General features: G+C 30.7%; 1 protein-coding gene across 1 annotated transcript in view; it reads right to left on the bottom strand.

The window, feature by feature from the left end:
* The window catches only part of LOC134707773 (polycystin-1-like protein 1), a 195,324-nt gene that overhangs the window by 89,133 nt on the left and 83,911 nt on the right, over positions 1-22,280 (bottom strand). Inside the window, exons 13-29 of the mRNA XM_063567812.1 lie at positions 18,652-18,882; positions 18,026-18,153; positions 16,741-16,968; positions 16,093-16,212; positions 15,407-15,599; positions 14,756-15,001; positions 13,688-13,826; positions 12,681-12,896; positions 11,382-11,563; positions 10,662-10,892; positions 9,910-10,244; positions 9,217-9,321; positions 7,043-7,144; positions 6,416-6,493; positions 5,613-5,822; positions 2,241-2,380; positions 1,216-1,345 (exon numbers count right to left, since the gene is read on the bottom strand). Of these exons, the coding sequence (XP_063423882.1) occupies positions 1,216-1,345; positions 2,241-2,380; positions 5,613-5,822; positions 6,416-6,493; positions 7,043-7,144; positions 9,217-9,321; positions 9,910-10,244; positions 10,662-10,892; positions 11,382-11,563; positions 12,681-12,896; positions 13,688-13,826; positions 14,756-15,001; positions 15,407-15,599; positions 16,093-16,212; positions 16,741-16,968; positions 18,026-18,153; positions 18,652-18,882 (3,014 nt within the window). The remainder of the gene's footprint in view (positions 1-1,215; positions 1,346-2,240; positions 2,381-5,612; positions 5,823-6,415; positions 6,494-7,042; positions 7,145-9,216; positions 9,322-9,909; positions 10,245-10,661; positions 10,893-11,381; positions 11,564-12,680; positions 12,897-13,687; positions 13,827-14,755; positions 15,002-15,406; positions 15,600-16,092; positions 16,213-16,740; positions 16,969-18,025; positions 18,154-18,651; positions 18,883-22,280) is intronic.

Below are 22,280 nucleotides of genomic sequence, written 5' to 3'. Positions count from 1 at the left end.
GCAAACAACAATCAATCAATCAATAATTCAAGTCAAACAAAGGGAATTATTGGAATAAAAGCATGTCTTCTAAGTCCCCATTATTAAAGCAGCAAAAAGTTACCATGCAAAAATTACATCCACTCAAGGTATGCAGAAATATAAAATGCATGCAACTGCAGTTTACATGCTACATACAGTTGTCATATTAGGTTCAAACTTTTTAAACTGGTGAAATGATTTCCCCTTAGTGCATGTAAGTTCTTAAGACAAAAATGACAAATAGAAATTTAGCTTTATAGTACAAATCATCTCTTTACTTTAACATAGTGTGCTAAACGGATTTTATTTTCATTTATACTTATCAAAACACAAATATGGTAAGAATTTCTGTGTCATTCTATATGCACATTCATACAAAACAATTTTCTTCTATATCCTTGTTCTCGAGCCCCTAATTCAACTTGAACGTGAGGAAAACACAGAAGAAAATTAATAAGATTTGTTAATATCAATAAATGACACAAGCAGAACCAATTTGATTGCGGAGAGTATGCCGAGATTCTATTAATAAATGCCTATTTTACTGTACAGTCCAATTATATAAGATGAAAATCGGCTTAGCATCTGATGAAATCTTAGGAAGATTCAATTTAATTTCAAATCAAATAAAACATTAAATGGCAGTTTAGCTGAGGAATTAGGCTTGATATTTAATCAGCATCCTCACACTCCAGACTACTTAAAAATGTTTTTTACTGTCAGTTGGAATCAAAACATGAACACAGAAATACTAAAAATAAAAACCAACAAATTCTTGCAAAAGTGCATAATGTATTTTGTTCTTTAACTTAATTTTTATTGTCAATCCCAGTAGTAACTCAAAGTATCTGGAAACAGGAAGTGGGTGTCTGACAGATTAGAAAAGTTCACACAGGCTTCATCTGATCTCTGTTGAGCTGCTGGTTGAATATGAATCATTCTTTTCACTTGTACTGGTAGAAAATTGTTCACCGAAATGTTTTAAGTTCATTCAATAGAAAACAAATTATAAAGTATTGACAAACTTATGTAAGGCATTAAAAATGTCCACAGAGACTCAGGCCATGTGCTTTTGTTGCAAAACAATCACTACTTATCTATGGTAGCTCTGTCTTCATAATTCCAAGTAAGAATTGCAGCAGTCTGGCAACAAAAGGGACAGTGTTTGATTTAAAAACAAAATAATGATCTTACCTTTATGGTTTTGAGACACATCTCCTGCTGGCAGTGTGAAGTTAACATCATGTCGCAAGCCTCTGTATATTATATATTTAATGCCATCTTCATCAAAGCTGTAACTTACTTCATATTGGATTGGCTTGTCCTAGAAATAAATAATTCAATATACATATACTATATAGAAGATTCTATATATAGGTATAAATAATTCAATTCAATGATATTAACTTTTGTGTTGTTATGGAAAAAGTAGCAGTTTTATGTATATTTGTTTCAATAATTCATTAGGTATTGGTGTTTCACAATGGTATTGCATTTCAAATGTAAGATTTTTTAGTCAATATTACTAAAACAAAATTTTATCCATGAAAGTTGTGTTTTGGATACATACAAAGAGACACAAAATCTTGAATATCTTAGAAATAAATTGTGTTGTAGAATAAAAATTCACCACTAGTCTAACATCCTGAGGCAAAAACCAACTGAAGCTTTGATTTGAATTTTAAAAGACGAAACTTTGTACTATTGTTTCAGAAAAATTAAAACTTGAAGAGTATTTTCTTTAATGATCCAATTTATCTAATGATGTATTTCATGTAATTCAATAGTACTTTATTGCACAGTCCAAATAAGACCATTAACCTTACAACCTTACACACTTGCCACTTTATCCCGATATAAAGAGGAGATATAAAATTTAAATTTGATATTCTAAAACTTAAAAACAAGGTCATCCTTCTTTTTGTGTTCATAAACCTTGTGTTTAAATTTAATAGATTTCTATTTACTTATACTAAATTAATTGTGCGAAGAAAAATGCTTATTTGGGCCCTTTTTTTGCCCATAATTCCTACACTATTGGGACCAAAACCAATCCAAACCTTTCCCCAGAAGTCATAAACCTTGTGTTTAAATTTCATAGATTTCTGTTTACTTAAACTAAAGTTATAGTGCGAAAACAATGTGTCTTGGGATGACGCCGACGTCATACCAATATACAACCTTTTTGTGGTTGTATAAAAAACAGCGTAAATGTATACCTGATCTTGCCAAGCTTTACAATAAAGCTTGAACTCTGTTGTTATTTCTGTACCAGTATCTGGATAGATCTCACATTCTCCTTTAGATGGACCGGAGTTTATAGAGAAAGTTGTCATGGCTGTCCCTAATATACTTCCATCTAAAACACAAGTATTGCGAATCAAGTTTTGAGTCTATCATTTCAACTTTCATAATTTTTCTGCAAAGGAGTAGGGGCAATAAGGCCCTTATTTGGCCCAAAAATTACTGCAAATTTAAAAGTTATCACACATAATCTTTAATTATTGAAAACTTGACTAAGGTATAAGGTACTAAGAAAAACAAAACAAACTTGACATCAAACAAGTTACTATGGCAACAAATCATGACCTAATTTGCATATTTTGTTGAATTTCGTGATTTTCCTTGTTTTTTCATCAAATTTTAAGCATATTTTAGATTGAAAAAGTATGTGCGCACCCAAGAAACAACTTTATACTTGGTGAGATTATGCCAATAGATATAATAAAGCTTCTGTTAAATTATTTTGTTGTTTCTCGGCTGCGCAGGATGTTTCCTCGAGGGAAATAATTACAGAAAACTGCATAAAATCTGTTTTTTCATCGTTTTTGTAAAAACAGTACATATCATGACGTTATTGTGACGTCATCAGATAAAAATCTTTATGTTTTTCATTTATATTTCTTGAGCCTATGCATTTCTAAACATTATGTGCCAATTTGAAATGGTTATCAAACATTTTATTTTCTTGGGCCAAAATTATGCCTTAATGCCCCTACTCCTTTTGTTAACAATATTCTTATAAAAATATTCATCATACTCAACAAACTCTGCTTGAATTCTGAAAATTTAATGAGGTACTGTAAATTCAGAAATAAGTGTGTGCATATATATTTTTGCAATACAACAAATGCAAGATTTTTAATTGCAATTTCAGGAAAATATGTATACACATATCCTAGACAGATTGTGATTACTTATCATTGCAAATATCACCCAGTCACATTATTCTCAATAAGAAAAAATTGTAATTTTTTCTGAATTTACAGTAACTTAATTTCTATTGCCTTGCTGAAACGACAGATCCGACATTCAACATACAAGTCCTTGTTCTTAAACCAATACTCCATTAAAAATCTTTCTTACATCTGATAGTTAGAAAGAGTAAAATGCAAGTGTGTGCAACATACAAAATATTAATTAAGTAATTCTTTATCTCATATGCCTATCATAAAAAGAACACGCTATTTAAGGTAAATCATATTCAAAGTGATTGACTAATCAAATTGAAAATTTTTAAATTGAAAAACTACTCTATCAGCAAATCTTTAGATTCATATCTGTCCAAGACGCATCAGTATATGAAAACCATTACATGCAGACTTAATGGAATAAATAACTTCCAGAAGATAAGCATTGGTTTGATGAGAAAATTAATTAAAATATAAATGACAAAGAGGGAAAAAAATCGGCAATTTAATTTGGCAATAAAAGGTAATCAGAACAGTTGTAACAACAGCAAATCACTTCACCGCCGGACTGATTGTTCCTAGCCTGAGGAATGTAAAAATAACATGAAAACCAGCCATTCAGCTAATTCATACCACTTTAACTACAATAGGACATTAATTATGGATGAAGAAGCCTAATTCAATTAAAGGTTTGAAGGAAATGAATTCCAGCAACTGAATAGAATTAAAAGGCAAATGAAAACACTGTAAAAATACTACACAAAGCAAGTTAACATTCTCTAAATTAATCAATATAGATTGTACTTCTTCTACCTGAACAGAATGATCATCAATACACAATGAAGGCATCTACATGAGGCAATACATTATTTAAAACAATTCACAGCTCACTTTGTCAGATGCATTTCAAACAAAATGCATTTGTTCATTATATGTATTTCAAATAACTTAATTCTGTCACTTAATACCATTAATAGAATTCTCTTTTATGACCTCATATAAATAATCAACCGCTGTAATACATTAATCTTCCTCTAGAATCTTAAATCAAAGCCTGATATTTAAACCTGTCTAACAGTTAGTGTATGAGTCTCCATCCAGGCATTAGATAAAATGTAATGGTGTACTTAATTGACCAGTGTAGTACAGAGCTTACAGCCAGAGAATTGCTACTTTACCCTGGACATTTGTATTTCCTTAATAAATAAATCAGCGAGTTCCTGAGACATCCATGGACTCTAAAATTATAGCTGAATACAAGAATATTCCAATTCCTGGGGAATATGACTGTTAAAAGCTACAAGGATAAACTGTCTTGTTCTTACGACTAATTCCAAAATAGTCTGAATATAAAATTTTGATTTGTATAAATATTGGGCTTTTTTTTTTAATTAATATGAACAGAAAGAGATGTTATCAAATGTGAAATAGTCAGTACTGTAGATTCATTTATTTTTGTGGATTGAGAAAAACTTGCATTTTCTTGGAGATTTGATTTCATGGTTTTGCCAATCTCTGCATACAAAGCCTATAAAAAATTTGCAGTTCCTTGAATATTTGAATTTGTGGTTCACCTGTACCCACGAAACATAGGAAAATTGGTATCCAACGAATAATAATGAATGCAAAGTAATTGGATATCTAGTAGGAGTAGGAAGAGAACCCAATCAAAGGTGCACTCTGATATCTAATTGGAGTAGGAAGAGAACCCAAACAAAGGTGCACTCTGATATCAAATAGGAGTAGGAAGGGAACCCTATCAAAGGTGCACTCTGATATTTAATAGGAGTAGGAAGAGAACCCAACCAAAGATGCACTTTGATATATAATTGGAGTAGGAAGAGAACCTATCAAAGGTGCACTCTGTTATCTAATTGGAGTAGGAAGAGAACCCAACCAAAGGTGCACTCTGATATCTAATAAGAGTAGGAAGAGAACCCAATCAAAGGTGCACTCTGATATCTAATTGGAGTAGCAAGAGAACCCAATCAAAGGTGTAATCTGAAATCTAATAGTAGGAGAGATCCCAATCAAAGGTGCACTCTGATATCTAATAGGAGTAGGGAGAGAACCCAACCAAAGGTGCACTCTGATATCTAATTGGAGTAGGAAGAGAACCCAATCAATGGCGCACTCTGATATCTAATAGGAGTAAGAAGAGAACCCAATCAAAGGTGCACTCTGATATCTAATAGGAGTAGGAAGAGAACCCAACCAAAGGTGCACTCTGATATCTAATATAAGTAGGAAGAGAACCCAATCAAAGGTGCACTCTGATATCTAATTGGAGAAGAAGAGAACCCAATCAAAGGTGCACTCTGGCTTCCTCCATCAATAGTGCAGACATTTTGTGATTTACACTGACCTTTCACTGAAATGGTCCTTTAAGGGAATACTAACCTGTTGTTTTAGCCTGAAGTTTGATAATGTATTCTAAGCCCTGTCTGAAGAAGTCTGGTTTAATAACAAGGGATTGTTTCTTGGTGCCTGTAGTGGTCTGTTCATCAAATAGGTAGGCAAGACGGCTGGGCTTTTCTAGGATATGAACCTTTCTTGTTGGTTTTTGGCTCTCCTGATTATACACTTTATCTACATTGCCATGATCCACTCCTATAAAAAAAAATCTAACTTAATACATATTAAAGATATAAAAAGTATACTTATATAAACTGCAGATCAGCGCATTTATAAATGAGGTAAATTTTCTAACATCTTTCAAATTCTTGTGTTATGCTATTTTTTTTTTCAAGTCATGAATTTCTGTAAAGGCTACAAAATAAATTGTACATAAACACTTCTACTGTAGATCAGTATGAAGACATTTATAGTATAAACTCACAGTAGACATAAAATTTATAAATCCCTTTCCTCAAATATGTAATGTCTAATAATGTCAGAGAAAGTAGTTAAAAGCGGGGGATGCAGCTGATGTATTTAACAAATGTCTACCGATTGTGCACAAGAGAATATCAGTCTAGTGTTTGCGCACAACACAATATTAAAACTTCCTTTAACAATATTTTATTTTTTATTTTTTAATCTGTCCACCCACCTTTTTGCTTTTAATCAATGCAACTTTTCAGTAATTCTAAATATTTTGTATCGGGTACATTAAACCCATTAAGTTGTTATAACATCATAAGTCTATTATATTTGATTGAATTCAAAATTTTGAGAACTCTCCTAGTGCAAGTAAAGTTTACCTGGTTCCACATAAGATGGTCTATCTTTATGTCTAGTGTTGGTTGGAGTTCCTTCTTCCAATTCTACTATTCCTGTACCTAAAATATTCAATGTTTAGAGTTTCTGATGACAGTTCCTAAAATAATGTATTACAGTGTAGAAATTTTAATTTTTATCATCTTTAGAAACATAAATAACATGGAGGCAGACTTTGGTAACTCATGGGCTCTTTTTCGCATATTCAGCTTTCAAATTGCTGTCATATGAAAGCACCTTGCTTTTTAGTAGACCTAAATGCTGTGCAAAGTTTTTTTTTAATGTTTGATCACAAGGCAATAACATCATCACCTTATCCAAGAACAGATTTTGGGGAATTCAAGCCTATCAGTTGTTACTTTTATATCTTAATGATGCATGCTGTGAGAATGTTGTTAAACTATGCCAGGGATCATATCAATGACCTCACACATTTTAATATATCCAAGATTCTATAAGACTCCTGTCTGTTCTCAATTTGCTTACAAAAGTTATATTCATAATAATTTTGCCTTCAATTTTGTCACTGATGTTGTAATTTTAGTATCAGAATATTTTTTATGTAAAGATTTCAAATTCAAAGTGTTATGAATAAGACAAGAGTTTTATACCTAATATATGAAAGGCGTTGTGAGGAGCATTAGGAGTGTTAGCACTGTAGTGTGTTCCGAAACCTTTATTACGACTTCTTCTACTGTAACTAGATCTACTTCCTGAAAACATAAAATCAAATATTAGTCAACATTTCCCTATAAACCAAAGTGCAAACTCAAAAGTACTTTTGCATAATCACAAAAACATGGTAACTGATATGTTTCATATTACAAGAGGGGTAAAACAAGGTGATTCACTGAGTCCTACTTTATTTAATATATTCATTAATGACATCACAGAGGTCTTTGATAATGACTTGTGTTATCCTCTAAAAATTATAGACTCAAAACTAAGTTGCCTGCTTTTTGCAGATGACTTGTTAATTTTTTCAGAAACTAAAACAGGGCTACAGAATAGTCTAAATAATTTAGCTTTATACTGTGATAAATGGCAGATAGAATTGAATATTAAAAAGACAAAATCTATGATATTTAATAGGACATGCTCTAAACTAGAAAAAACATTTTTGAATTTTAAAAACAGTAACATTGATAATGTATCAGAATACTCATTTTTAGGCTTATTAATTAAATGCAATGGCAACATGTCTCATAGCACTAAAGAACTTGTTAAAAAAGCCAAAAAAGCATTATTTGGGTTAAAAGCTTACACAAAGTCTTTGAATAATTTACCAGTCAAAGTTGCATGCCACCTCTTTGATTCCCTCATTAAACCAATAATGATATACAACTCTGAAGTTACATATTTAGACACATATATATCTCTTTTTAGAGCAAAAAAAAGAGCTTTAAATTCTGGAAAGGAAGTAGATATTTTAAATTTTGCAGAAAAAAGTCCAATTGAAAAATTACACTTGCAATTTTGTAAATTTTTACTAGGAACTAGAAAGAATGCATCTAATCTTGCAACTAGAGCTGAATTGGGGAGACTTCCTATAGAATTTAATATTAAAACACAAACATTATTATATTTAAAGAGATTTGAATGCTGTAAATTAAATCCTCTTTTGAAAGAAGCTTACATGCTTAGTAAAAACTTAGACTCGGAAGGAGTATACTCCTGGTTTACCTATGTTAAAAATATTTTAAGTGAACTTAATATAGATATAGCACAAATTCAACAAAATACTAGTTCAGACAAAAAATTAGATAATTCATTTAAAGTTTATATAAAAACAAGCTCTAAAAACTTCTTTAAAAATTTGATACATGATAAGATGCAAAACATAGATGAAAAAAGTAAACTTTATTTATATAAGAATCTTAAACAAAATTTATGTTTTGAAGACTATTTAAGAACATCAAACTCTACTTATAGAAAATTAATAACAAAACTAAGAATAAGTGACCATAATTTAAATATAGAAAAAGGCAGACATACAAATATTCCTAGAGAGCAGAGAATATGCCTTAAATGTAAAACATTAGAAAACGAAAAACATTTTATATTAGATTGTAAATTAAATATGGAACTAAGAAATAACTTTTTTTAACAACTTGGATTTTAATTTTTCTGTTAAAGATTTATCTGATGAAGAAAAGTTGATTTCTATACTCAATCCATCAACACCATCACAAGTAAATAAATTGGGGTCCTACATCAAAAGGTCATTAGAACTGAGGACAGGGGACACTGGAATAGTTACTGTAAATGGATGATTGTGTATATATATATGTGAAATATAGTTATATTGTTTATTATTTTATATGTCACAAACTTAATGTTTTAGTTTATATGGCAATAAATATTTGAATTGAATTGAAAATTAATGATGTGAATATTTCAGCAAGTTTCCAGTAATATGAGGTTCACTTTTCTCCAAAAGTGAATTTGATGCACAGGATTAATCTATTGCACTTGAGTGGGTGATATGCTTAGTTTGTTGATATCTTTTCTCTCAATAAACAGAATACCCTTTGGAGAAGGAATAATCATATTTGAAAGTAATTGCAGACAGTTTTTAGGAAGTAAAATATTAAAACCTCACAACAGTTTCTGTTTTGCACTATTTGCTTGAAGTTTATTTTCGTTTGTGAAAAACAACATTAAATGTATTGCTGTACACATGATAGTTAGCTGAGAAGTCTTTACCAGTATGCTACAATTAAGCAGCATAGATATTCAGATGGAAGTCATATTTTCAATTTCCATTGTTTGTTTTTTAACTTACTTGGTATGCTAAATGGTATCCCAACACTTTGGCTTTCTCTAATGGTAGGGTACATTGGTGTGGATGGAAGATCAAAATGTGACCGTCTTTTTCTTCTTACTGGGTCTGCAAATCATTTAAAAGAATCAAATATCACTGTAAAAAAAAAATGAAACAAAAGAACTAAACTTTAAACAAAAGTATCATAACATTTCAATTGATTTTGCTTTGCCAAACTGTGAGACATATCACCATTTGTTAAAAGTTCTTTCTTCAACAACAAAAATTGTATTTATGACTTTAGATGTGTTATCATATTTTGATTTTATTGCATGCTCTATGAGCTATACAAACAGACTTATCTTTTTAGTTGATAAAAAAATTAGTTTTGAGACTGAATTATTTTTGAATTCATGAACTTTTTTGTATCTAAATTTTTATTTGATCCAAGTATTGTGAAAAATAAAGTGTTAGTCTCAATTCTTTTAATTACTGTTGATTCAGAAATCATTGAGATTTTTATAAACAAAAATGTGAGATAACCTTTTTATGATTTTAGGAAAAGCTTTCTATAAGTATCAGATATCAGAATGCAAGACCTTATTACTCAGTCCCATTATTCATAATAATAAAAACCTTACAATAATTTCTGAATTAACAGTAAACGTGATTTTCAGCTATAGTTATTTTATGTTTGTAACCAGATGATCTTACTTTTTACATCAAACAAGGATTTATTAATCACTGAATTATTTCCCCACTGTTGACTGTCGAGGGCTCTAGTCTCTGGTATGTACATATCTTTGTAAGTGTCATTCTCTGATAATGTTTCATTTTCTAAAACCATCAAATTAAAGCTGGACCCATCAGATCTCTTTATCAAACAAACAACAGGATCTTGACGTGGATAGTATCTCTGATAAACAAAATGGGTTGTCCATTTGTACTGTGTATTATTCTCTGGACATCCTTGGCACACTGCCTGGAGTAAAAGGCGTTCATTCACATTTATTCTATGCTTCTCACACTGTGGACAATAAATACTAAGCCTGTCAAATAAACAAAGAAGGACTTGCAAATAATTGTAATATAAAACATATTCTTATTTTCTTTTAGTACATACAGATATCTATCTTTACCTACATTTTAAGAGTTATATCAACATCTATAAAATGACCATCAGTTTGGCAAAATTTCAAAGTTAAAAAAAAAAATCATGCTTCACTCCAAACACAACAATATTAGAAAGGGACTCTTATTCCTACAATATATAGTATTTGATATGACATAAAAGTAATCTTCCAATCATTCCTTCAACATTAACTAACTCCAACCTTTATATACTAGCTTACTAGCTGTATAAGAATTATTTAAACAGCCATCATGAAAGCAAGAAAGCAAGAACATTTCAACATAAACTTAAATAGTTATTTTGATAGAATTAAAGGACAGTCAGCCATACTTACATCATAGATCTAGACTTGTCATTGATCTTTATAACTTGGATAGTACTCGCTACATTCTTGTCATCTCTCCACACTGTCAAATTAATGACAACTTCACTGAGAGTAGAAATAAAATATTCAGCTGGAAAAACAACTACAGACTCGTTAAATATCACTAAGTCAGTGGTGTTATCTTGAAAACAGGACTCTGATGAAGCATAGTCAAAGTTTCTGGAGCAAGTCCACTTGTACCTAAAAGAATTAAACATTATCATTAACTACCATCCTAGTTTTTTTAACAAACACTAAGACAAATTTATCTATAAATTATAAGTGTTATAAAGTAGAGCTATTGCACAGTTGTAAGTTAGATAGTCACTGTAAAGGTTTTGTATACTCTTTATAACTAGATGTGCCCAGCAAACAGAATATCATTTTCTAAGACATTTAGTCACTATAGATCTCCTTTACAAACCAACCACAAGAAAACAGTCAGTATACATAAATGTCTAATGACTTTTCCTTGAAATCTTTCCCTAGGAATATATGGTCTGTAAAATTTCAACATTACAGTTACTTTTAAGTGGTTAGTTCTTAAAGTGTCCTGATCATCATAGTTTTTATCTTGTACAACATATCAGTTTTACAAAGTTTTTTGGATAAAATCACAACTCTCACCTCTTCATAGTTTTCTTAAATGCAAATATATTTCATAAATTACAAATTGCTTTTTTAGCTTACCTTAACTGACCATTGTCAGTACAATCTACTGCATCACCAGACAGGGAACCATCCAACAGAACAGTATCATGACGAGTTATCTCCCTTACCATGCCACCTTTTATAACTGCCAACAAAGGACTTGGAAGAACTTCCACGGCTATAGCTTTCTTTCTGTACACAATAGTATCTTTTATTTGTACCTAAATAAGAAGAACATATTAAAGTGACTGGAAGTGCAAAAGGCTTGCAAAGAATCAAAGGCTTAATTTTACACTAAATTTACTCACATAAATTCTTTTTTCTCATGTAATGCAAAAATAAGGGCATCACATTAACAATTAGCAGAAAAATATAAATATTGTAGATGAAAATTCAATGAATCATTTTCAAAATGGGCATGCATGAAGTTTTATGGTGAAGTTGAAATCATCCCTTTGTAAATTTTACCGACGCCATCATGAGTGAGTAGACCCATTATGGAATATCCTTTTAAAAGATGATATTGGATATGTTCCTTATGCTGTAACTACAATCCTGTTGCCTTTTCACGAATGTGATTTACCAAATTAGACTATTTCCCAGGTCTGTAATAACATGAGCAACATGTCGGATGCCACACGTTGAACAGGATCTGCTTACCCTTCCTGAGCACCTGAGATCACCCTTAGTTTTTGATAAGATTCGTGTTGCTTAGTCTTTAGTTTTCTATGTCGAGTCTTGTGTACTATTCTTTTTCTGTTTGTCAAGTTCTTTTAAGCCATAGGGTTGTTAGTTTATATTCAATCTATGAATTTGAATGTCCCTCTGGTATCTTAAGCCTCCTTGTATCAAGTCTTTCAGAATCAATGGACTTATTGACACATTTCTATGAATTTTCCTTCTATTTTTCTAAACACCTGTCAATGAATTGCAACATTTAGAAGTTCTGAGTTGCAAGGTAATACACATATGGTCAGTAAACTGGACATTCACAATTACTGATAAATATAGAATAATACGTAGTTTCGTTTTTGATACTGACTATATCATGTGGAATATCTAGAAGAGACCGTTAGGGTGAGTTAAGATATTCCACATGATATAGTCAGTATCAAAAACGAAACTACCTATTATTCTGTTTATCGGTAATTATGACGTCACACAATGAATTGCCTAATATTTTCAGTGATACAGCCAGTACGCTTATACTCGAAAATATTAGACAGTAAGATCAAAGGGAAAATATATGAATTACCAATAAACTGAAACTTTTCTTTCACATCACTTAATAACCCTCATTACAACAAGACTGAAATTTTAACACGAAATTCACCATACCTTAACTTCTAACTGATATTTTCCATCTTCTAATGTGCAAGGAGGTATCATTAATATCTTTTGGTTGAATGTACTTCTAGCCACATGTTTAAGTTGTATGAGTTGGTTATTAGAGCTGTTATACAATCTCCAACTATACTCAGCATGGATTGTTGTGTTCTCACATACAGGTATAGCCATTTCTACTTCAAAACGTAACTGCTGGGACTTATTAATCTAAAATATAAATAAAAAATAAAGTCACTTAAATGAATGTTAAAAATTATAGCCAATAAATTATAAATACACACATCAACTATCAGATTCATATTCACCTTTTTAATCTTGAAGACGGTCTTTTGAAACAGATTTGGTAATTGCATTTAGTTTCATAGATGTATCTTATAAAGAACATTGATAATTAAGGATCATGTTTCAACTCTGGACTTTCCATAAAAAGGCTTCTAGTACATTTTTTTATAAATTTGTGTACAATAATTTATAAACATGTACATCCCATACAAAAGATAAAGTATTTATCTTGATTTAACCCTGAAAACATAAGTTTAGTGGTTATACCCCCACACACAATGACTCAAAGTTTTAGGTGCAGTATATTAGCCAAAAGCATTGTACTAAGTAGATTAATTACTGGTATCTTAACCCTATGATCTTACAATCTCCCTGCAGGAACCTTGTTTTTCTTTGATGTTTTAAGTATTGATGCTGGTTTGTTAAGTTATTTTCTACTTACAAATTCTGCATCCAAAAACAGCATTTATTTGTAAATAAAGTACTACAGAAAAAATCCAAACTTTTTTAGTCAAACACACAATGGTTCAACATGGAAAGAAATCAAAAGTTATTTGGTTGCTACAATTAAATTCTTTCAATGCTTACAACTATTAATTAAATGGGATGCCTTATAACTGTTATAAATCTAAACTACTTGCACTAGAAATTGTCTTTTATTGTTGGGTCAAAGTCTCATTTCTGTTTCGGTTCTCTTTTTATCGAAACCTACTTACTGTTGTTAGTGTTATGTTTTGGCCATGCACAGATATCTCTGGTGGAAAACATTTCCTATCCAGGACAAACAACTGTTTACTTTCACTAGCATGGCTGATAGAATTGGATGCCAACACTGTCACATTGTACACTCCTTCTCTGAAAATCAAAAACAATTTATTAGTCGTATTTTAAAATTATTATGACGCCAGAAATTACTTTTTTAACAGGGAGTGACATGCCAACTTTCCCGAATTTTCATAAGCAGCTAAAGTTAGATAATCATTTTAATGAAACAAAATATTTCCAATTTGAAAAGCCAAATTTTAAATTATATAGTAAAAGAAGCTTTATCCTCACTGATAAAGCAATTATACAGTATATGAATTTTGCCATCAAAATGTTGCATTTTCTCCCAAAGGACAAATATTAAATTATAACCTACGAAATGTGGTTATTTGATAACAATGAGTTAGCTGCTATATAAATTAGATCATGCAATGAAGAAGGAAATATAATTATGATGTATTAAGAAAATAATGGCCAGTAGCAAAGTTACATTAGTGAGAACATGTCTATAATAATTTGTCCTTTTCAAAACCACGACACATTTTGGTTATAAACCTTTTACAGTGTGATTTTTTTCAGATGCAAGTGTCCTGTCTTATTAGTGTCTATTAATAGGCTTTGTCACATTAGATCCTCAAATCTTATAAACTGATATTGTATACACACAATTTTGTTTGTGTCATCTTATTTTCATGGAATAGAATTCAGTTCTACAGCACTACCATTTGATTTTGAGGTCAAACATTTTTTTAATATGAAAGGAAATAAAAATGTACTAAATTGACCGATGTTCAATTCTAATGGAATTACTAAGGTAGAATTAAATATTTCCAGGTTTATAGTAAAGGGAATACATTTTTGCCACTTATAATTTCTGATCAAAATACAATCAGTTAATTCTTAACTTTATCAATTTTCGTCTTTCTTTTTCAATTACAATTAATTCTAATAAACCAGACTACTTGGTCATTTTAGCCAATCACAGGAAATCAACCAATAATGGTCACAATGTTACTTACTTGATAAAAACGTGTTCCACATAGAGGCTACTATCATTCACAGGAAATATTGGTGAACCATCACCAAAATTCCATCTCAATGAAATATCTGATCCACCATAGGTAGTTATCTTGAATTTAAGAGTTCTGTTGATCATTGGGTCTCCCTCCATCAATATTTTCAACTTTTTTATTTGGATTGGTAAAATAATAGCCGAGGACAAAGCATCACTGACATTATTAAAAGCAGAAACTGTCACTGTGTACCTACAATGAATATACAAAATTAAAACTATTGCAGCCATAAATTGTGATTAATAAGTAACATGTTCATGATGTTTATAATTTTAAATTGCATCATATAAACAATTATTATCGTCATCAAATTGCTCCTGTAAATTCAGAAATTATTGCAAGGTTTTTATCAATATGAATAATATGACTTTGGTGAGTATACTAATAATAAGAAATCATTATGATATTCAATTCATATACAATTTTCCTGAAATTGCAATAATCTTTTTAATTTCCCATTAATAAACAATAGTTTCTGAATTTACAGTATTTTAAAATATCTTAATTTTAGCGGATTAATGATCTTGCATTCTGATACTTTAGCCCCAGGCACAAAAAAAAAGTATCATTTGTTTTACTATAAAGCAAAAATAGTACCTCTCTGTAAAATCAGTGTGTTGTATAAAAGGATCAGTAGTGACTTTAGAGGATTTCAAACTTCCATGCTGCCAGCCATTGAATCTCCACTTGTAGTATTTCACCAAACCATTATATTTTGGAAAGGCATGTGCAGACAGAGTAACACCTTCTGATCTATCTTTTAAACTGGAGGATATATTTAATGTTACTCCTGAAAAGAATAAAAATGTTTTATGCTATAATCTTCTCTTCTGACTTTTTTTTTAACAAACTAGCATTAATTGGGCTGTTAGTTTTCTCGTTTAAATTGTTTTACGTTTGTCATTTCGGGGGCTTTTATAGCTGACTAAACAGTATGGGCTTTGCTCATTGTTGAAGGCCTTATGGTGACCTATAGTTGTTTATTTCAGTGTCATTTTGGTCTCTTGTGGAGAGTTGTCTCATTGGTAATCATACCACATATTCTTTTTTTTATATATAGCAATCATTATTTCCCTGTTTGTAAGAAGCAAGGGCACTTATTACTTTTGTTCTAATTGGTTACAATTTGTATTCAGATAAATACAATCTTACATTTCAGGGAGGACATATTATAACAGATTATTGTTATTGTTTTAAATCTTATAGACAGCATATCATTTTGACAGGTAGACAAATTTCATACAATTTTTCAATAGATCAAATTAACAATAGATTTTTGTTACCTTGTATTTTTTGTTGCACATAGACTTTAGCACTGGCAGTATTCTTTATTCCTCTATCATTAGCTATGACAGCTAAATTATACATCCCTGCATTCTGATACAAATGACTGATTTCAGAACCTGCAATTTAATTTTCATACTTTATAAAATAGTTTGTATTAAAATCTATCAGGAGGAAATTATATATTGTGTCTGCAATAATGATAACCCAAAGAAATGATTAAATGACATCGAGTAATAAATAATGTACCTTAAATTACATTCTGTCCCATCAATTCTAATTCTTTAAAACTATTTTCAGTTTACAAATCCATACTGTACTGTGGTTCAAACAGTACTCCCAATTTCTTATTTTCATATCCCTGTTTGTAAGGTAGACTAGTTTATATTACATCATTCAAACCAATACTTTAGCAAGCAAGAAAATTGAAGACCCAATGGTAGACTTTGGCTGTTGTCTGTTATTTGGTCCGGCTGTTGTCTCTTTGACATATTCTACATTTCTATTTTAAATTTTATTGAGACTTTATTCAATATAATTAAGATTTTCTTTTCAAATGCAGGTTTCAGGAAAAGGAGGACCTGAGCATCATTATATTTTCCCCTTTTGCTCTTACAGTATTTTTTTTAATTTAAACATGAACTTACTGTTGCTATTGACAACATCAGTTTGGTCACCAAATTTCCAATCAAATGTGATATTTTCATCATCTATTTGTTCTACTTTGAATGTAAAATTCTGACCATATTGTATATAATAATTTTCTCTCAACTTAGGTGTTGCAGGGGGTCTCTGGACATGAAATGGCTCTTTCAAATAGGATGTAGTATTTCCCAATGGATTGATAGCTGTTACATACACTGGATAAACTCCCTCTGAAACAAAAAGCAAATAATACTTATTTAACAGTACATATATTTTGTCAAGGAATATCATCAAAATGGATCAAATGTTCAAAAGAGGGGCGAAAGATACCAAAAGGACAGTCAAACTCATAAATCTTAAACAAACTGACAACGCCATGGCTAAAAATGAAAAAGACAAACAGAAAAACAATAGTACACATGACACAACATAGAAAACTAAAGAATAAACAACACGAACCCCGCCAAAAACTAGGGGTGATCTCAGGTGCTCAGGAAGGGTAAGCAGATCCTGCTCCACATGTGGCACCCATCGTGTTGCTTATGTGATTACAAATCCGGTAAATAGTCTAATTCTGTAGGTCACATTCATGAAAGGGAAGGGGATTGTATTTACCACGTAAGGAACATATCCGATATCATTTGTGAATCGGTTATTCCACAACAGTCAACCAACTCGTGATGGCATCGGTAAATTTTACGAAGGGATGATTTCAACTCAAATGACCCAGCTTTAAAATTTATGGTTTTCATCAATATCCAACTTCATTTTTTCATTTCTTTTATGACAAATGCTACATGTATATTCACAATAAAAGACATTAACTGGAGTCATAGCTTTAACACTGAATACAAGCATTTGCTTTATACTAAGTAATAGAAGAAACTTGCACTATTCATAAATCATAGTCAGTTCTAATGGAACTTACTATATCACATGATTAACCCTGTCACATTTTTGCGCCTGTCCCAAGTCAGGAGCCTCTGGCCTTTGTTACTCTTGTATGATTTTTAATTTTAGTTTCTTGTGTACAATTTGGAGTTTCATTATCACTGAACTATTATATATATTTGTTTAGGGGCCAGCTGAAGGACTCTTCTGGGTGCTGGAATATCTCGCTGCATTGAAGACCTGTTGGTGACCTTCTGCTGTTGTTTGTTCTATGGTTGGGTTGTTGTCTCTTTGACACATTACCCATTTCCATTCTCAATTTTGTATGATGCATTGTATACAAGCAGAATTATAAATTGTAACTTTATGGCGATTTAAAGACTGTATTACAAGTACCTTTTGTATACTGATGATAAGCTTCTCCAGTAACTAGAAATAATAAATAATTCATCTTTCCTTCTACTGTTTTTGATTGGCCATCTCCAAAGTGGATAATGAATGTCACATGAGATCCTTCCTCACACCTGAAAATAATAAAAAAAAAAATCATCAATATAAATTTAAAAAGAAGTAACTGTTAATATTTTTATTTGAATCAACTTCATATGATCTTAAACCTTCCTCTTTATCCAGTAGGATACTTTGGATTTTCTTTTTAAGACTATTGAAATTCAAAATGAGAGGTGTGTTTTTAAATTGAGTGAGATTTACTAATTTAAATGAGCCATCAAAAGTTATGAAAAATCTAAAATAAATGTAGGCATAGAGTACTTACAAGTCAAATATCCTTGTAATTTATATCTTAAACAACAAATAAACATGACTTAGTCCATTAAGTTTTCTAACCACACCAATTTTTCATACAAACAATGGTGCACCATTAAATGCTTAATTTAAAATAACTTCAAGTGATAGTTCACTAAATCATTTTTATTTCTTTGTGTTACCTAATATTCCCCCAAAGTATTAACCTTACATTTATTTTTGTTTTTATATTTGTAAACAGATTTAAAATATCTTACAAAGCTTTGAATACAATCTTTTCTGTTGACCAGTCTGGTTTTCTTCCCTTCAGAAGTGTTTTCTTCCAACTATGAGCTTCAATTATCTTCAGACCACTTATTTCATCCACGGCCTTGAACTTATCTGGTAGCTTAGCAACAACTGGTTCTTTATATAGATGGTTGATGACCTTGACTGTGACCTCATAATCACCAGAATATTCAAAATAATGTGTCATTGTATTGCTTGTGCTACAAAAGATACAATTATTTTTGATTATCTCTTTTGAATATTTCACCGAAAACTTGATATTGCATTGAAACCTAACTTTTCCTTCAGGGAGAATAACTATAAGTGTCATTTAACTTTTGTATTGTTAAGTTGCTAGCACACATTCATAATTTCCACATTACCATTAATTTAAATAAACATTAGAAGGAGCTTTCTGCCTCAGAAAAGCAATAATAAAGACAACTGGCTTGAAATATGACAGAACAGGACAAATACAATATATTACAACATCTCGACTATAATACTGCACTTTGTCTGATTTCTATGGAGTCAAATATGATCATTTTCACTTTATCAAATTTTTAATATTCTATTTCATATAATCTTTATAAAATTATTGAAAATATTTTCCCATAGAATAATTTTTTTTATAAAATATTGAAGTAAAGCGATCTACACCTCCTATTTTTCACCTCCCACACAAGACAACATAATCTATCATTACCAACACACACTCTATCAAAAGTCTAAAAACATAATACAACCAAATGGTCACCAGGGAGACAAAAAGCCGACAAATAATTAAAATTTACAAAAAAATAACATATCCGAACTGTATATCTCACCGAGATTTCAATTTCCAAGAATTCTCCTGAGACTGTTCTGGTAACAAAACTTTACATGAAAACGAATTAGACTGAATTCAACTTTTTTTGGAATTACATTTCGAAGTGATCCTGATTAATATATGCATTAGCTTTCCATTTACTACTGTAAAACGTTATGTCTAAATTTCATTAAGAGTATGGAGCCAAAGCGTACAGAGACCAAAACAAATCACAACTTGTCCTCACCATTAACCGTAGGAAATATGTCCCGTCTAATTTTCATTAAGTTGGAGCACAGCTTTATCTTTCCATTTCATGATTCATTAATCACAAATTAATCATCAACAATTATTTTCTATGCTGTCATTGACTTTACATCTAGCTGTTTGTCTCCTGATAGTAAAGTTATCAACACTGTGCTTACTGTGACAATATTGGCCAAAAACTGTCATTTTCAATTAACAAAATGAAATGTTAATCAATTATACAAACTGAATTTTGTTGTTTGATATTATATAACAACATTATTAATTGTTTCTTCTCATGTTTAATTTTTCCTCAATTAACAAAACCAAAAACAGAATGCAGAGCTGAGAGGACAAATAACAAGTAGATGTGTAATTCACTTAAGGAAAATAAACCACTTTCATAAAACGAAAATATACTACTTTTATACAAGGAAAATATACAACTTTTATACATGTTTTCTATGTGAAAATGAATGAGGTGGGAAAATAAATAAAATACTACCAGATATATAAAAGGAAATCATAGTTTAGATCCCATTGTCACTGAATTAAAAGCACTTAAAGATGGAAATGTTTGAGATTGTATTGTCTTGTATTTCTACTATTTGAGAACCAACTCAAATATTTGTGCAAGTGCTATAGTAAAAGTTGCTTGTAAGGAATGACATTTTTTTCTTTATTATTTAAATTGTAGTTATCAGATGTTTTTACATCTTTTTCAAAGTTATTCCCCTTTTGGGTGTACCAAAGGGTAACAATAAACAGAAAGTGAAATTTTAAATTTAGACCATTTAAAACCAGATGCTCCGCAGGGCGTAGCTTTATACGACCGCAGAGGTTGAACCCTGAACAGTTGGGGCAAGTATGGACACAACATTCAAGCTGGATTCCGCTCTAAATTTGGATTGTGATTAAATAGTTGACACAGCATAGGTTTCTGACACAGAATGAATGTATTCAAATGAACTTAAAATTTTTTTTTTCTCTTAGAGCAATTCACTATGCTGTTGAATATTAATCCTCTCAAAAAAATGTTTGAAGAAATTTTCTTTTTATTTATGAAATTTCAAATGAGAAAAATTGAACCCAATTTTTTAATCACATCCCCCTTTCCCTTATTCCAAAACTAATTTCAATTAAAATATTCTAATGGAGTTTGCAACAATTACTACTCATTTAAATACATCATAAAATATTAAGATGTAAAAAAACTGCTTGTTATCACTGAATGGTAAAGATAATTTAAATTTATCATTTGGTAGTAAAAAGTGAATATACATTGTATATTGTATATAACAAAGATTTAAGTTGATTCTGAACAAAGAAAGATAACTCCAATTAAAAAAAATTCTTGCAGATAGTTCTTGCTTACTTTACTGGACAAAGAAAGATAACTCTTAATTAAAAAAAAATTTGCTATTTCACAATATTGTGAAATTAGATATTTCTTGCCATTGCACAATACTGTGCAATTGAAAAGACTTGCTATTGCACAATACTTAATATAATAATTTTAGATCCTGATTTGGACCAACTTGAAAACTGGGCCCATAATCAAAAATCTAAGTACATGTTTAGATTCAGCATATCAAAGAGGCCCAAGAATTTGATTTTTGTTAAAATCAAACTTAGTTTAATTTTGGACCCTTTGCACTTTAATTTAGACCAATTTTAAAACTGGACCAAAAATTAAGAATCTACATACACAGTTAGATTTGGCATATCAAAGAACCCCAATTAATCAATTTTTGATGAAATCAAACAATGTTTAATTTTGGACCTCGATTTGGGCCAACTTGAAAACTGGGCCAATAATCAAAAATCTAAGTACATTTTTAGATTCAGCATATCAAAGAACCCCAAGGTTTCAATTTTTGTTAAAATCAAACTAAGTTTAATTTTGGACCCTTTGGACCTTAATGTAGACCAATTTGAAAACGGGACCAAAAATTAAGAATCTACATACACAGTTAGATTCGGCATATTAAAGAACCCCAATTATTCAATTTTGATGAAATCAAAACAAAGTTTAATTTTGGACCCTTTGGGCCCCTTTTTCCTTAACTGTTGGGACCAAAACTCCCAAAATCAATACCAACCTTCCTTTTATAGTCATAAACCTTGTGTTTAAATTTCATAGATTTCTATTTACTTATACTAACGCTATGGTGCGAAAACCAAGAAAAATGCTTATTTGGGTCCCTTTTTGGCCCCTAATTCCTAAACTGTTGGGACCGAAACTCCCAAAATCAATACCAACCTTCCTTTTGTGGTCATAAACATTGTGTTTAAATTTCATTGATTTCTATTTACTTTAACTAAAGTTATTGTGCGAAAACCAAGAATAATGCTTATTTGGACCCTTTTTTGGCCCCTAATTCCTAAACTGTTGAAACCAAAACTCCCAAAATCAATCCCAACCTTTCTTTTGTGGTCATAAACCTTGTGTCAAAATTTCATAGATTTCTATTGACTTAAACTAAAGTTATAGTGCGAAAACCAAGAAAATGCTTATTTGGGCCCTTTTTGGCCCCTAATTCCTAAAATATTGGGACCAAAACT

The sequence above is a fragment of the Mytilus trossulus genome, chromosome 2, assembly GCF_036588685.1.
Source record: "Mytilus trossulus isolate FHL-02 chromosome 2, PNRI_Mtr1.1.1.hap1, whole genome shotgun sequence".
In the NCBI taxonomy this organism is placed as follows: Eukaryota; Metazoa; Mollusca; class Bivalvia; order Mytilida; family Mytilidae; genus Mytilus; species Mytilus trossulus.
Note: the sequence above shows the minus strand (reverse complement) of the source record. Positions and strands in the feature narration are given on the sequence as shown.